Genomic DNA, 15,615 nt, shown 5'->3' with positions numbered 1-15,615 from the left:
TGAAACGGATCCTTCAGTTCTGTTCATGTACTAAAAGGTTAACACTGTCTGGTGTTCTGCAATCTGAAAACATGGATATGTTGTTGCAATTGGCATACTGTACAGACCATGGGGTATTGAACTCTGACCCTACGAGGTCCAGAGCCTGCTTCTCTTCTCTTCTAGTTGATCGTTAATATGACCCACCTGGTGTCCCAAGTCTAAATCAGGCCCTGATTAGAGAGGGGAATCACCCGCCTGGTGTCCCAGGTCTAAACCAGTCCCTGATTAGAGAGGGGAATCACCCACTTGGTGTCCCAGGTCTAAATCAGTCCCTGATTAGAGGGGAATCACCCATCTGGTGTCCCAGGTCTAAACCAGGCCCTAATTAGAGGGGAATCACCCAGCTGGTGTCCCAGGTCTAAATCAGTTCCTGATTAGAGGGGAATCACCCACCTGGTGTCCCAGGGCTAAATCAGTCCCTGATTAGAGGGGAATCACCCACCTGGTGTCCCAGGTCTAAATCAGTCCCTGATTAGAGGGGAATCACCCGCCTGGTGTCCCAGGTCTAAACCAGTCCCTGATTAGAGAGGGGAATCACCCACCTGGTGTCCCAGGGCTAAATCAGTCCCTGATTAGAGGGGAATCACCCACCTGGTGTCCCAGGGCTAAATCAGTCCCTGATTAGAGAGGGGAATCACCCACCTGGTGTCTCAGGTCTAAATCAGTCCCTGATTAGAGGGGGATCACCCACCTGGTATCCCAGGTCTATATCAGTCCCTGATTAGAGGGGAATCGCCCACCTGGTGTCCCAGGTCTAAATCAGTCCATGATTAGAGGGGAATCACCCACCTTGTGTCCCAGGTCTAAACCAGTCCCTGATTAGAGGGGAATCACACACCTGGTGTCCCAGGTCTAAATCAGTCCCTGATTAGAGGGGAACAATGTAAAAAAAAAACACAGTAGAACTGGCTTCAAGGTCGAGAGTTAAGTTTGAGGGGTATAGACTGCAATTTCTGGGGAGTTGGATTTGAGATCAGTTTTACCAGATTTCTTTTGACTGTAGAGTGGAAATAGATTTTATTTTTACTTTTAATAATTCTGTTATTTTGTTAAAAACATACATTTAAAAAAAAAGTTGAAAATGTTAATGAAAAAAACAATATCCCCATGTCTGTCCTGCCTGAGGTTGAAAGGCACAGGTTTTCTGTCAGGTGCTGTCTATGGTCCTGAACTGTGATGTCGTTTGTCTGTCTTTGAAACGCAAAGCAGAGCAGCGGTACATTTTCTACCGTTTGGCTTTCCGTAGTTATGTGGTTTTGAAGGCGGTGCTTTTTGTTGTTGTCGTTTCTCGTCGAAACTCTTGAGCAAAAAAACAATGGCAAACAACTTTCAAAACGTGACTATTTCTCTAACTTTACCCATATCATGCCAGATCTGCCTTGGGAAGGTAATTCAGTTTATACTTTCTTGTGCTTTCCGTTTTGGAACAGCGTGTTTTAGCCAATGCAACTATTCACGTTGACAGAAATGTTAGCTATGCTAGTTAGCTGTTGGTTAGCCAACGTAGCTAACGTTAGCTTCCTTGCCTAGTAAATATTAATTTAGCAAGTGATGTACATTTTGAACCTTCTATCGATTAGCTACTCATATTTGTCTGTGGGTGGCTAGTTAGTTACACATTTGTTGACTAATTACATCGACCAATTCTTGATCTGCGGCTGCAGATCATGTGTTGTTAGCTTAGCTAAGCTAGCATCTTGGTGCAATTTTAGTAGGAAGTTTTTGCAATGCCAAATATTAACTATAGTTGAACTATTCATTGATTCATCTCACAATAGCTCAGTGCCTACAATGCACGGATAGTTGTATTGCAATCGATCATTAAAATAACTCATTTTTTATTTTTAACATTGCTATCTGCAGGTCCGCCACCCCGTTATCTGTGCCAATAACCACGTGTTCTGTTCTGGCTGCATGGACATCTGGCTGAAGAAGGCTAGTCAATGTCCTTCATGCCGAGTTCCCATCACCTCAGAGAACCCGTGCAGAGAAATTATAGGTACGAGTAATGGTTTAACAGCTACGGCAAAATACGTCAACCTGGTTATCTCTGCATAAAATGTAAACCAGGTTATCTCTGCATAATATGTCAACCTGGTTATCTCTGCATAATATGTCAACCTGGTTATCTCTGCATAATATGCCAACCTGGTTATCTCTGCATAATATGTCAACCTGGTTATCTCTGCATAATATGTCAACCTGGTTATCTCTGCATATTATGTCAACCTGGTTATCTCTGCATAATATGTCAACCTGGTTATCTCTGCATATTATGTCAACCAGGTTATCTCTGCATATTATGTCAACCAGATTATCTCTGCATAATATGTCAACCTGGTTATCTCTGCATAATATGTCAACCTGGTTATCTCTGCATAATATGTCAACCTGGTTATCTCTGCATAATATGTCAACCTGGTTATCTCTGCATAATATGTCAACCAGATTATCTCTGCATAATATGTCAACCAGATTATCTCTGCATAATATGTCAACCAGATTATCTCTGCATAATATGTCAACCAGATTATCTCTGCATAATTTAAATCAGAAGAGAAAGCCCCCCCCCAGAGTCTGATTCCTCTCACGGTTTCTTCCTTCTAGGGAGGTTTTTTCCCTGATGCTGTGTAGTACTCACTGTTTGGGGTCTAGACGAGGCTGGGTACCTGTAAAGCAGTTTGTGGTAACTGTTGCTGTGTGGTACTCACTGTTTGGGGTCTAGACGAGGCTGGGTACCTGTAAAGCACTTTGTGGTAACTGTTGATGTGACGGTCGCTCAAGGTGGCAGAGTTACAATTCTGTGTTCGTGAACTGATTCCCTACTGTGGTTCCTGTTTTTGTTGTTGTGTGTTATTTTTAGGGGGGACAAATGAGAGCGAGTCCAACGAGAGCTATTCTGTGAAGAAACACCTCCGAAAGACCAGGGGGGAGCTTTTGTTGAGGGAATATGAAGTAAGCTACATATGCTGCATGTTTCTACTGTTAGTCTGTCTGAGTGTCTCCTTTATCAGTTTTCCCCCTCTGGCAGTCTGTCTGAGTGTCTCCTTTATCAGTTTCCCCCCTCTGGCAGTCTGTCTGAGTGTCTCCTTTATCAGTTTCCCCCCTCTGGCAGTCTGTCTGAGTGTCTCCTTTATCAGTTTCCCCCTCTGGCAGTCTGTCTGAGTGTCTCCTTTATCAGTTTCCCCCCTCTGGCAGTCTGTCTGAGTGTCTCCTTTATCAGTTTCCCCCTCTGGCAGTCTGTCTGAGTGTCTCCCTTATCAGTTTCCCCCTCTGGCAGTCTGTCTGAGTGTCTCCTTTATCAGTTTCCCCCCTCTGGCAGTCTGTCTGAGTGTCTCCTTTATCAGTTTCCCCCCTCTGGCAGTCTGTCTGAGTGTCTCCTTTATCAGTTTCCCCCCTCTGGCAGTCTGTCTGAGTGTCTCCTTTATCAGTTTCCCCCTCTGGCAGTCTGTCTGAGTGTCTCCTTTATCAGTTTTCCCCCTCTGTTAGTCTGTCTGAGTGTCTCCTTTATCAGTTTCCCCCTCTGGCAGTCTGTCTGAGTGTCTCCTTTATCAGTTTCCCCCCTCTGGCAGTCTGTCTGAGTGTCTCCTTTATCAGTTTCCCCCTCTGGCAGTCTGTCTGAGTGTCTCCTTTATCAGTTTCCCCCCTCTGGCAGTTTGGGATACAGAGCATTCAGAGAAGTATTCAGACCCCTTGACTTTTCCCACATGTTGTTATGTTACAGCCTTATTCTAAAATGGTTTAAATTCATTTTTTCCCCCCTCATCAATCTACATATAATACCCCATAATGACAAAGCGAAAACAGGTTTTTAGAAATGTTTGCGAATTTATTTTAAAAAATTAAAACTTATTTATATAAGTATTAAGACCCTTTGCTATGAGACTCGAAATTGAGCTCAGGTGCGTCCTGTTTCCATTGATCATCCTTGAGATGTTTCTACAACTTGATTGGAGTCCACCTGTCGTAAATTCAATTGATTGGACATGATTTGGAAAAGCACACACCTGTCTATATAAGGTCCCACAGCTGACAGTGCATGTCAGAGCAAATACCAAGCCACGAGGTTGAAGGAATTGTCCGTAGAGCTCTGAGACAGGATTGTGTCGAGGCACAGATCTGGGGAAGGGTACCAAGCACTGCTCATTACCTGGCCAATACCATCCCTACGGTGAAGCATGGTGGTGGCAGCATCATGCTGTGGGGATGTTTTTCAGCAACTGGGAGACTAGTCAGGATCGAGGGAAAGATGAACGGGACAAAGTACAGAGAGATCCTTGATGAAAACCTGCTCAGGACCTCAGACTGGGGCGAAGGTTCACCTTCCAACAGGAGAACGTCCCTAAGCACACAGCCAAGACAACGCAGGAGTGGCTTCTGGACAAGTCTCTGAATGTCATTCAGTGGCCAGGCCAGAGCCCGGACTTGAACCCGATCGGACATCTCTGGAGAGACCTGAAAATAGCTGTGCAGCAACGCTCCCCATCCAACCTGACAGAGCTTGAGAGGATCTGCAGAGAAGAATGGGAGAAACTCCCCAAATACAGGTGTGCCAAGCTTGTAGCGTCATACCCAAGAAGACTCGAGGCTGTAATCCTTGCCAAAGGTGCTAAGTAAAGGGTCTGAATACTTATGTAAATGTTTTCATCTGGGGCCCCCTTTTCATCCGGGGCCCCCTTTTCATCCGGGGCCCCCTTTTTAAACTCGAGTGACATAAAAAATACAAACACTAGCATACAAGGAGTTTTACTATGACTGGCTGTGCATGACCGGACTAACCAAGGCTCGAGCCCTGATTCGTCCATTAACAATTTAAAGGCCCACGTCTTGGCATTGGAGAGAGAATTTTCTAGCTAATTTCCTGCAATTCAACACATTTCATCATGGGGCAGAGAGATTTAGTTGTTGTAGCTTTAATGCTAATATCCTGCAATTCTAGACATTTTGCCATTACACTTATTCCACGTATACTTTGGACAAAATTAATTTAAATATGTATATAACTTTTTTTAAAAACAAATTCTGAATAATTCAGTGGCCCCCAGTTTGAGAACCCCGAGCCTACATCAGAGAGATCCTCTTATTACATCAGAGAGATCCTCTTATTACATCAGAGAGATCCTCTTATTACATCAGAGATCCTCTTATTACATCAGAGAGATCCTCTTATTACATCAGAGATCCTCTCATTACATCAGAGATCCTCTCATTACATCAGAGATCCTCTCATTACATCAGAGAGATCCTCTCATTACATGAGATCCTCTCATTACATCAGAGATCCTCTCATTACATCAGAGATCCTCTCATTACATCACAGAGATCCTCTGAATCACTATGTGACTTCTATATGTAATTCGATGGTGGGACATCTTGTCTTTTTATCATTCAGGATGAAGTGGAAGGTCTCCTCAAAGAGAATGAAGAGCTGAGGAACAAGAACCAGATCCTGGAGTCCCAGCTGAAGACGGTACTAGATCCCTGTACTGTAACAGCCAGCCGGAGAGAAGACCGGGGTCTAGACCCCGGCGTTGTGGAAGAGTGGAGCAACAAGCTGAGAGCGGCTACAGATGGCTACAGGCGGATCAAGCTGGATGTGGAGAAACTGAAAGGGGTATTTTATAGTCGTTTATGGTCCTTGTACGTGGAGCTCACTTGCGCAAAACATGGGAACAATCGTTGGAATGGTTCTTTGTGTAAATTAATCCTGTAATTTTGGGGTCGTCAACTGTCAATTTGACACGAAAGTAACAAGTTTTGTCACTGCGGTATCATCAGATCAATGTCACACACATACAAAGATGACAATACACAATGTAACTGACAAACAATGTCTGAAATTTGTGCCGTCCAGAATGTAATAGTGTATATATATATATATGAACTAAAAAGTTGTGTTCCTCTGCTCAAGGCTAACAAGATGTTGCGGTGTCAGACTATTGACCTGGTCCAGGAGAACGTGAGGTTGAAAGCGGAGGTTGCCAGTAGATCTCCTCAGAAGTACGTACAAGTCCTGTGTTTTATGGAATGTTCTGGAGTGGTTTCAGTTGGGATGGTAGTGGCCGACTGGGTGGAATGTTCTGGAGTGGTTTCAGCTGGGATGGTGGTGGACGACTGGGTGGAATGTTCTGGAGTGGTTTCAGCTGGGATGGTGGTGGACGACTGGGTGGAATGTTCTGGAGTGGTTTCAGCTGGGGTGGTAGTGGACGACTGGGTGGAATGTTCTGGAGTGGTTTCAACTGGGATGGTAGTGGACGACTGGGTGGAATGTGCTGGAGTGGTTTCAGTTGGGATGGTAGTGGACGACTGGGTGGAATGTTCTGGAGTGGTTTCAGCTGGGATGGTAGTGGCCGACTGGGTGGAATGTTCTGGAGTGGTTTCAGTTTGGATGGTAGTGGACGACTGGGTGGAATGTGCTGGAGTGGTTTCAGCTGGGATGGTGGTGGAATGTTCTGGAGTGGTTTCAGTTCGGATGGTAGTGGACGACTGGGTGGAATGTGCTGGAGTGGTTTCAGCTGGGATGGTGGTGGAATGTTCTGGAGTGGTTTCAGTTGGGATGGTAGTGGACGACTGGGTGGAATGTTCTGGAGTGGTTTCAGTTTGGATTGTAGTGGACGACTGGGTGGAATGTTCTGGAGTGATTTCAGTTGGGATGGTAGTGTACGACTGGGTGGAATGTTCTGGAGTGGTTTCAGCTGGGATGGTAGTGGACGACTGGATGGAATGTTCTGGAGTGGTTTCAGCTGGGATGGTAGTGGAATGTTCTGGAGTGGTTTCAGCTGGGGTGGTAGTGGACGACTGGATGGAATGTTCTGGAGTGGTTTCAGCTGGGATGGTGGTGGAATGTTCTGGAGTGGTTTCAACTGGGATGGTAGTGGACTCCTGGGTGGAATGTTCTGGAGTGGTTTCAGCTGGGATGGTAGTGGAATGTTCTGGAGTTGTTTCAGCTGGGATGGTAGTGGACTCCTGGGTGGAATGTTCTGGAGTGGTTTCAGCTGGGATGGTAGTGGAATGTTCTGGAGTGGTTTCAACTGGGATGGTAGTGGACGACTGGGTGGAATGTTCTGGAGTGGTTTCAGCTGGGATGGTAGTGGACGACTGGGTGGAATGTTCTGGAGTGGTTTCAGCTGGGATGGTAGTGGACTCCTGGGTGGAATGTTCTGGAGTGGTTTCAGCTGGGAGGGTAGTGGACGACTGGGTGGAATGTTCTGGAGTGGTTTCAGCTGGGATGGTAGTGGACGACTGGGTGGAATGTTCTGGAGTGGTTTCAGCTGGGATGGTAGTGGCCGCCTGGGTGGAATGTTCTGGAGTGGTTTCAGCTGGGATGGTAGTGGAATGTTCTGGAGTGGTTTCAGCTGGGGTGGTAGTGGACGACTGGATGGAATGTTCTGGAGTGGTTTCAGCTGGGATGGTGGTGGAATGTTCTGGAGTGGTTTCAACTGGGATGGTAGTGGACGACTGGGTGGAATGTTCTGGAGTGGTTTCAGCTGGGATGGTAGTGGAATGTTCTGGAGTGGTTTCAACTGGGATGGTGGTGGACGACTGGGTGGAATGTTCTGGAGTGGTTTCAGCTGGGATGGTGGTGGACGACTGGGTGGAATGTTCTGGAGTGGTTTCAGCTGGGATGGTGGTGGACGACTGGGTGGAATTTTCTGGAGTGGTTTCAGCTGGGATGGTGGTGGACGACTGGGTGGAATTTTCTGGAGTGGTTTCAGCTGGGATGGTGGTGGACGACTGGGTGGAATGTTCTGGAGTGGTTTCATCTGGGATGGTAGTGGACGACTGGGTGGAATGTTCTGGAGTGGTTTCAGCTGGGATGGTGGTGGACGACTGGGTGGAATGTTCTGGAGTGGTTTCAGCTGGGATGGTGGTGGACGACTGGGTGGAATGTTCTGGAGTGGTTTCAGCTGGGATGGTAGTGGACGACTGGGTGGAATGTTCTGGAGTGGTTTCAGCTGGGATGGTAGTGGCCGACTGGGTGGAATGTTCTGGAGTGGTTTCAGTTTGGATGGTAGTGGACGACTGGGTGGAATGTGCTGGAGTGGTTTCAGCTGGGATGGTGGTGGAATGTTCTGGAGTGGTTTCAGTTCGGATGGTAGTGGACGACTGGGTGGAATGTGCTGGAGTGGTTTCAGCTGGGATGGTGGTGGAATGTTCTGGAGTGGTTTCAGTTGGGATGGTAGTGGACGACTGGGTGGAATGTTCTGGAGTGGTTTCAGTTGGGATGGTAGTGTACGACTGGGTGGAATGTTCTGGAGTGGTTTCAGCTGGGATGGTAGTGGACGACTGGATGGAATGTTCTGGAGTGGTTTCAGCTGGGATGGTAGTGGAATGTTCTGGAGTGGTTTCAGCTGGGGTGGTAGTGGACGACTGGATGGAATGTTCTGGAGTGGTTTCAGCTGGGATGGTGGTGGAATGTTCTGGAGTGGTTTCAACTGGGATGGTAGTGGACTCCTGGGTGGAATGTTCTGGAGTGGTTTCAGCTGGGATGGTAGTGGAATGTTCTGGAGTTGTTTCAGCTGGGATGGTAGTGGACTCCTGGGTGGAATGTTCTGGAGTGGTTTCAGCTGGGATGGTAGTGGAATGTTCTGGAGTGGTTTCAACTGGGTTGGTAGTGGACGACTAGGTGGAATGTTCTGGAGTGGTTTCAGCTGGGATGGTAGTGGACGACTGGATGGAATGTTCTGGAGTGGTTTCAGCTGGGATGGTAGTGGAATGTTCTGGAGTGGTTTCAGCTGGGGTGGTAGTGGACGACTGGATGGAATGTTCTGGAGTGGTTTCAGCTGGGATGGTGGTGGAATGTTCTGGAGTGGTTTCAACTGGGATGGTAGTGGACTCCTGGGTGGAATGTTCTGGAGTGGTTTCAGCTGGGATGGTAGTGGAATGTTCTGGAGTTGTTTCAGCTGGGATGGTAGTGGACTCCTGGGTGGAATGTTCTGGAGTGGTTTCAGCTGGGATGGTAGTGGAATGTTCTGGAGTGGTTTCAACTGGGATGGTAGTGGACGACTGGGTGGAATGTTCTGGAGTGGTTTCAGCTGGGATGGTAGTGGACGACTGGGTGGAATGTTCTGGAGTGGTTTCAGCTGGGATGGTAGTGGACTCCTGGGTGGAATGTTCTGGAGTGGTTTCAGCTGGGAGGGTAGTGGACGACTGGGTGGAATGTTCTGGAGTGGTTTCAGCTGGGATGGTAGTGGACGACTGGGTGGAATGTTCTGGAGTGGTTTCAGCTGGGATGGTAGTGGCCGACTGGGTGGAATGTTCTGGAGTGGTTTCAGCTGGGATGGTAGTGGAATGTTCTGGAGTGGTTTCAGCTGGGGTGGTAGTGGACGACTGGATGGAATGTTCTGGAGTGGTTTCAGCTGGGATGGTGGTGGAATGTTCTGGAGTGGTTTCAACTGGGATGGTAGTGGACGACTGGGTGGAATGTTCTGGAGTGGTTTCAGCTGGGATGGTAGTGGAATGTTCTGGAGTGGTTTCAACTGGGATGGTGGTGGACGACTGGGTGGAATGTTCTGGAGTGGTTTCAGCTGGGATGGTGGTGGACGACTGTTTGGAATGTTCTGGAGTGGTTTCAGCTGGGATGGTGGTGGACGACTGGGTGGAATTTTCTGGAGTGGTTTCAGCTGGGATGGTGGTGGACGACTGGGTGGAATGTTCTGGAGTGGTTTCAGCTGGGATGGTGGTGGACGACTGGGTGGAATGTTCTGGAGTGGTTTCATCTGGGATGGTAGTGGACGACTGGGTGGAATGTTCTGGAGTGGTTTCAGCTGGGATGGTGGTGGACGACTGGGTGGAATGTTCTGGATTGGTTTCAGCTGGGATGGTGGTGGACGACTGAGTGGAATGTTCTGGAGTGGTTTCAGCTGGGATGGTAGTGGACGACTGGGTGGAATGTTCTGGAGTGGTTTCAGCTGGGATGGTAGTGGCCGACTGGGTGGAATGTTCTGGAGTGGTTTCAGTTTGGATGGTAGTGGACGACTGGGTGGAATGTTCTGGAGTGGTTTCAGCTGGGATGGTGGTGGAATGTTCTGGAGTGGTTTCAGTTCGGATGGTAGTGGACGACTGGGTGGAATGTGCTGGAGTGGTTTCAGCTGGGATGGTGGTGGAATGTTCTGGAGTGGTTTCAGTTGGGATGGTAGTGGACGACTGGGTGGAATGTTCTGGAGTGGTTTCAGTTTGGATTGTAGTGGACGACTGGGTGGAATGTTCTGGAGTGATTTCAGTTGGGATGGTAGTGTACGACTGGGTGGAATGTTCTGGAGTGGTTTCAGCTGGGATGGTAGTGGAATGTTCTGGAGTGGTTTCAGCTGGGGTGGTAGTGGACGACTGGATGGAATGTTCTGGAGTGGTTTCAGCTGGGATGGTGGTGGAATGTTCTGGAGTGGTTTCAACTGGGATGGTAGTGGACTCCTGGGTGGAATGTTCTGGAGTGGTTTCAGCTGGGATGGTAGTGGAATGTTCTGGAGTGGTTTCAACTGGGATGGTAGTGGACGACTGGGTGGAATGTTCTGGAGTGGTTTCAGCTGGGATGGTAGTGGACGACTGGGTGGAATGTTCTGGAGTGGTTTCAGCTGGGATGGTAGTGGACTCCTGGGTGGAATGTTCTGGAGTGGTTTCAGCTGGGAGGGTAGTGGACGACTGGGTGGAATGTTCTGGAGTGGTTTCAGCTGGGATGGTAGTGGACGACTGGGTGGAATGTTCTGGAGTGGTTTCAGCTGGGATGGTAGTGGCCGACTGGGTGGAATGTTCTGGAGTGGTTTCAGCTGGGATGGTAGTGGAATGTTCTGGAGTGGTTTCAGCTGGGGTGGTAGTGGACGACTGGATGGAATGTTCTGGAGTGGTTTCAGCTGGGATGGTGGTGGAATGTTCTGGAGTGGTTTCAACTGGGATGGTAGTGGACGACTGGGTGGAATGTTCTGGAGTGGTTTCAGCTGGGATGGTAGTGGAATGTTCTGGAGTGGTTTCAACTGGGATGGTGGTGGACGACTGGGTGGAATGTTCTGGAGTGGTTTCAGCTGGGATGGTGGTGGACGACTGGGTGGAATGTTCTGGAGTGGTTTCAGCTGGGATGGTGGTGGACGACTGGGTGGAATTTTCTGGAGTGGTTTCAGCTGGGATGGTGGTGGACGACTGGGTGGAATGTTCTGGAGTGGTTTCAGCTGGGATGGTGGTGGACGACTGGGTGGAATGTTCTGGAGTGGTTTCAGCTGGGAGGGTAGTGGACGACTGGGTGGAATGTTCTGGAGTGGTTTCAGCTGGGAGGGTAGTGGACGACTGGGTGGAATGTTCTGGAGTGGTTTCAGCTGGGATGGTAGTGGACGACTGGGTGGAATGTTCTGGAGTGGTTTCAGCTGGGAGGGTAGTGGACGACTGGGTGGAATGTTCTGGAGTGGTTTCAGCTGGGAGGGTAGTGGACGACTGGGTGGAATGTTCTGGAGTGGTTTCAGCTGGGATGGTAGTGGACGACTGGGTGGAATGTTCTGGAGTGGTTTCAGCTGGGATGGTAGTGGACGACTGGGTGGAATGTTCTGGAGTGGTTTCAGCTGGGTGGAATGTTCTTGGTAAAAACAATGACTAATCTATTTGTTCATGTTCTCAAAATAAATTGTTTTTTGGTCAAGAGTTAATATCTTTTATCTGGAATCCATTTGGTATCTTATCTGTCTACGGATTTGGGTTCTACGTATTTCTGACTGTTTATCTGTGGTGAGATGTACTAATATCCATCTGTAATCACATTGATATGATCAACTATTTGCGCTCCCTGTTGCCTCAATGCAATGTGCCCCCCTTTGATGTTCTTCATGGTAACATTCTGTACCTCAGGACCTCTTTTGAGAATAAGTGTTTAAATAGATACTTTCTAGCATCAGCATCTGGGGTCAAATGCACATACAGTGGGGCAAAAACAGTATTTAGTTAGCCACTAAATGTGCAAGTTCTCCCACTTAAAAAGATGAGAGGGGCCTGTAATTTTCATCATAGGTACACTTCAACTATGACAGACAAAATGAAGGGGAAAAAAATCCAGAAAATCACATTGTAGGATTTTTAAAGAATTTATTAGCAAATTATGGTGGAAAATAAGTATTACGGGCCTCCCTCATCTTTTTAAGTGGGAGAACTTGCACAATTGGTGGCTGACTAAATACTTTTTGCCCCACTGCATGTATGTATGTGTATATATATATATCTATATCACTGTATAGTTTGATATATATGTATTGTTTTTACCCCCAAAATATAATTTATATGCTCTCAAATTCAATTCTTACTCCCATCTTTCTGCTCTGAACCACCCCTCAGGTTTGGCCGGTACACGGTAGCAGCGTTGGAAGCTAAGATCCATCAGTACGAAAGAGATTTGGACCACCTGAAGAAAGCTCTGGAACGTAGCGACCAGTACATAGAAGAACTGGAGACTCGGGGTGGAGGAGACGCAGAGAGGCTCCCGAGAAACCCGATTGAGGCGCCCCAGGGCCACACCGATGCCCGTCCAGAGAGCACCTCCTCTGGGGAAGGTGAAGCCGGGACCAGGGTCCACTATCAGAGGATCAGTGCCACGAAGAGGAGTCTGAGTGACATGGAGAAGGCCTCCGTCTGCACCGGTCTGGAGGGAGAATCCAAGACGTTGTCCGCTCACCACAACTACCTCCTGACGACCTCTAACGCCGTGGAGCTCGACGCCGTCGGCTCCGACACGTTCCGGGACCACCGGAGAGGTTTCGGCGTGACCCTCCTCGGACACAAAGACTCTATAGATACCGATAGTATTGACGCCATCGTTCCCTCTGACCTCTTCCTGCTCTCCACTCCCTCCTCCGCCTTCCGCTCTCTCAGTCTGAAGAGTCCCAGTGTTGGTGAAGACAAGAAGCTTGGTTATAAGGCTGTGACCCATCTGAGGAGACTCCGTTTTGAGGACAGTGTAACACCCAGCAGTAGCAGCAGCGTCTCCACCGTAGCAACTAAACGGTCCAATCACACTGCTCAGTTGTCCAACGGGGTGTCTTCCTGTAACGCAGCCGAGCCGGGACTCTCCACCGCCACCGAGCCGTTGTTCTGGGCTGCAGCCTGGCAGAGCCGCAAGGCTTCTGATATAACCTCCGTGACCTCTGTGACGTCGCCCAATCACAACGGAGAGGAGGAGCATCGGAGGCAGCTCAACACGTCTTCGGGGTCGGGGCACGGCGAGAGAAACCAAACCGCGGGAGTCACCACGTCCCGCGCTCTGACAGAGGACGAAGCCTTCACGGACGAAGCCTTCATGGACGTAGCCTATCTGGATAAGATCTCTGAGCTGGACTCTATGATGCTGGAGGGGCCAGAGAGCTGCGGCTCGGCAGGGTCGCACCTGTCCCTGGCTTCCTCCCTGACTTCTGCCGACACACCGGATTTGACCCTTGACCTCAGACTGGATGTGACCCTGGTACCTGAGGTGGAGGCCTGCTCTGAACTCTTCCTGGACCCTGACTCTGAGCAGGACCGAGGTGGAGGTGGACAGACCGAGGCGGAGGGTTTCGGGATAAAGGGAACCTCTTCCTCTCCGGTCACAGTGTCAGCGACTCGGGCAGCTTCTCTAGCGCCCACATCTACGACGACGGCAACCGGGTCTGGATCCTCCTCTGGGAGAGACGATGGCAGCGGGGACCACAGTCTTCTAGACTCTACGGGGCCTGCTAGAGAACAGGGACACCTCTCGGACCCGTCTCAGACCGATGAACTGTCCTTCGACCTGCTGTTTGATCCCTTAACAGAGACCCGGACGGGACCAGGAGGGCCGTCGGCCTGGCAGGCCTCAGCCAACCACCGCCATGACATCTCGTCTGACTGCTGCTCGGCAGATAGACCTGGTGGAGACGCTGTGAGAGAGAAGAGCGCGGGGACTCCTAGTCAGGCCACCAAACGGAAGTCTCGCAGTCCTTTCGACGTCGGCAGTCCCTCCAAACATCATAAGTTTATGTGATGGAGTTACCATGGCGCCCACGTCACTGTAGACTAGCCCGGGCGCCAGTCTGTTTCTGATCTCTTAAGACAGCTCTTTATGGAACTGTGGGATGCGATGCCCTGGCAGAATCTGCGACCAGGCTCCCTTCTTTACGGTGTCTTAGTCCCAAGTGTCATGTTATTCCCTATATAGTGCACTACTTTAGACAGGTGTCCTACGTGGGGGCCCTGGTCTACAGTAGTTCATTATGTGAGGAATAGGGTACCATTTGGCATAGCATTAGCAACACAAGACTGCAATCGTTAACCGCTTCTTTCAAACTGTTGCTAATACTGACTGCTTCTTTCAATCTGTTTGCTAATGCTAACTGCTTCTTTCAATCTATTGCTAATGCTAACTGCTTCATTCAAACTGTTGCTAATGCTAATTGCTTCTTTCAAACTGTTGCTAATGCTAACCGCTTCTTTCAATCTGTTCCTAATGCTAACGGCTTCTTTCAAACTGTTGCTAATGCTAACCGCTTCTTTCAAACTGTTCCTAATGCTAACTGCTTCTTTCAAACTGTTCCTAATGCTACCTGCTTCTTTCAAACTGTTGCTAATGCTAATGGCTTCTTTCAAACTGTTGCTAATGCTAACCGCTTCTTTCAAACTGTTGCTAATGCTACCTGCTTCTTTCAAACTGTTGCTAATGCTAACTGCTTCATTTAAACTATTGCTAATGCTAACCGCTTCATTCAATCTGTTGCTTATGTGTATGTGTGTATTGGCATCAAATTATTCCTGAAAATAAAACTGTTATTTTCAGTAAATTTTGTGGAATTTGTAGACCAATTATTGCAACAAATAAAACTTAATTTGATGGTGTAATTTAAAAAAAAATAATCACTGTTTTGACAATGACTGTCACCAATGGACACTTTACACGCGGTTGGACCTTTTCATGTTATCTAGCCAGAGACCCACACTACCGTTCAAACGTTTGGGCTTAACTGACTTGCCTAGTTAAATAAAGGTAAAAAATAAATGTTGTAAATTACTATTGTAGCTGGAAACGGCTGATTTTTCATGTAATACCTACATAGGCGAACAGAGGCCCATTATCAGCAACCATCACTCCTGTGTTCCAATGGCACGTTGTGTTAGCTAATCCAAGTCTATCATTTTAAAAGGCTAATTGATAATTAGAAAACCCTTGTGCAATTATGTTAGCACAGCTGAAAACTGTTGTCCTGATTAAAGAAGCAATAAAACGGGCTTTCTTTAGACTAGTTGAGTATCTGGAGCATCAACATTTGCGGGTTGGATTACTGGCTTAAAATGGCCAGAAACAAAGAACTTTCTTCTGAAACTCATCAGTCTATTCTTGTTCTGAGAAATGAAGGCTATTCCATGTGAGAAATTGCCAAGAAACTGAAGATCTCGTGCAACGCTGTGTACTACTCCCTTCACAGAACAGCGCGAACTGGCTCTAACCAGAATAGAAAGAGGAGTGGGAGGCCCCGGTGCACAACTGAGCAAGAGGACAAGTACATTAGCGTGTCTAGTTTGAGAAACAGACACCTTACAAGTCCTCAGCTGGCAGCTTCATTATATAGTACCCGCAAAACACCAGTCTCAACGTCAACA

General features: G+C 48.1%; 1 protein-coding gene across 1 annotated transcript; it reads left to right on the top strand.

Moving 5' to 3' along the window:
• Positions 1-1,272: 1,272 nt before the first annotated feature.
• Positions 1,273-14,798, top strand: LOC118941073 (uncharacterized). Its single transcript, XM_090206855.1, has 6 exons — positions 1,273-1,429; positions 1,906-2,041; positions 2,906-2,997; positions 5,435-5,656; positions 5,954-6,042; positions 12,349-14,798. The coding sequence occupies exons 1-6, from the start codon at positions 1,358-1,360 to the stop codon at positions 14,003-14,005; spliced, it is 2,268 nt and encodes a 755-aa protein (XP_090062981.1). The 5' UTR covers positions 1,273-1,357; the 3' UTR covers positions 14,006-14,798.
• Positions 14,799-15,615: the final 817 nt, after the last annotated feature.

The sequence above is a fragment of the Oncorhynchus mykiss genome, chromosome 18 (genome assembly GCF_057628025.1).
Source record: "Oncorhynchus mykiss isolate SJ-2025 chromosome 18, ASM5762802v1, whole genome shotgun sequence".
Taxonomy (NCBI): Eukaryota; Metazoa; Chordata; class Actinopteri; order Salmoniformes; family Salmonidae; genus Oncorhynchus; species Oncorhynchus mykiss.
This window is presented reverse-complemented; position numbering and strand designations above follow the sequence as displayed.

What these genes read in the sequence shown, in the direction of transcription:
- LOC118941073 (XM_090206855.1), top strand. Translation starts at nt 1,358, where the DNA reads ATGGCAAACAACTTTCAAAACGTGACTATTTCTCTAACTTTACCCATA. An exon ending in GCCAGATCTGCCTTGGGAAG is followed by an intron (nt 1,430 to 1,905) that starts GTAATTCAGTTT and finishes TGCTATCTGCAG; the next exon opens with GTCCGCCACCCCGTTATCTG. An exon ending in CCCGTGCAGAGAAATTATAG is followed by an intron (nt 2,042 to 2,905) that starts GTACGAGTAATG and finishes TGTTATTTTTAG; the next exon opens with GGGGGACAAATGAGAGCGAG.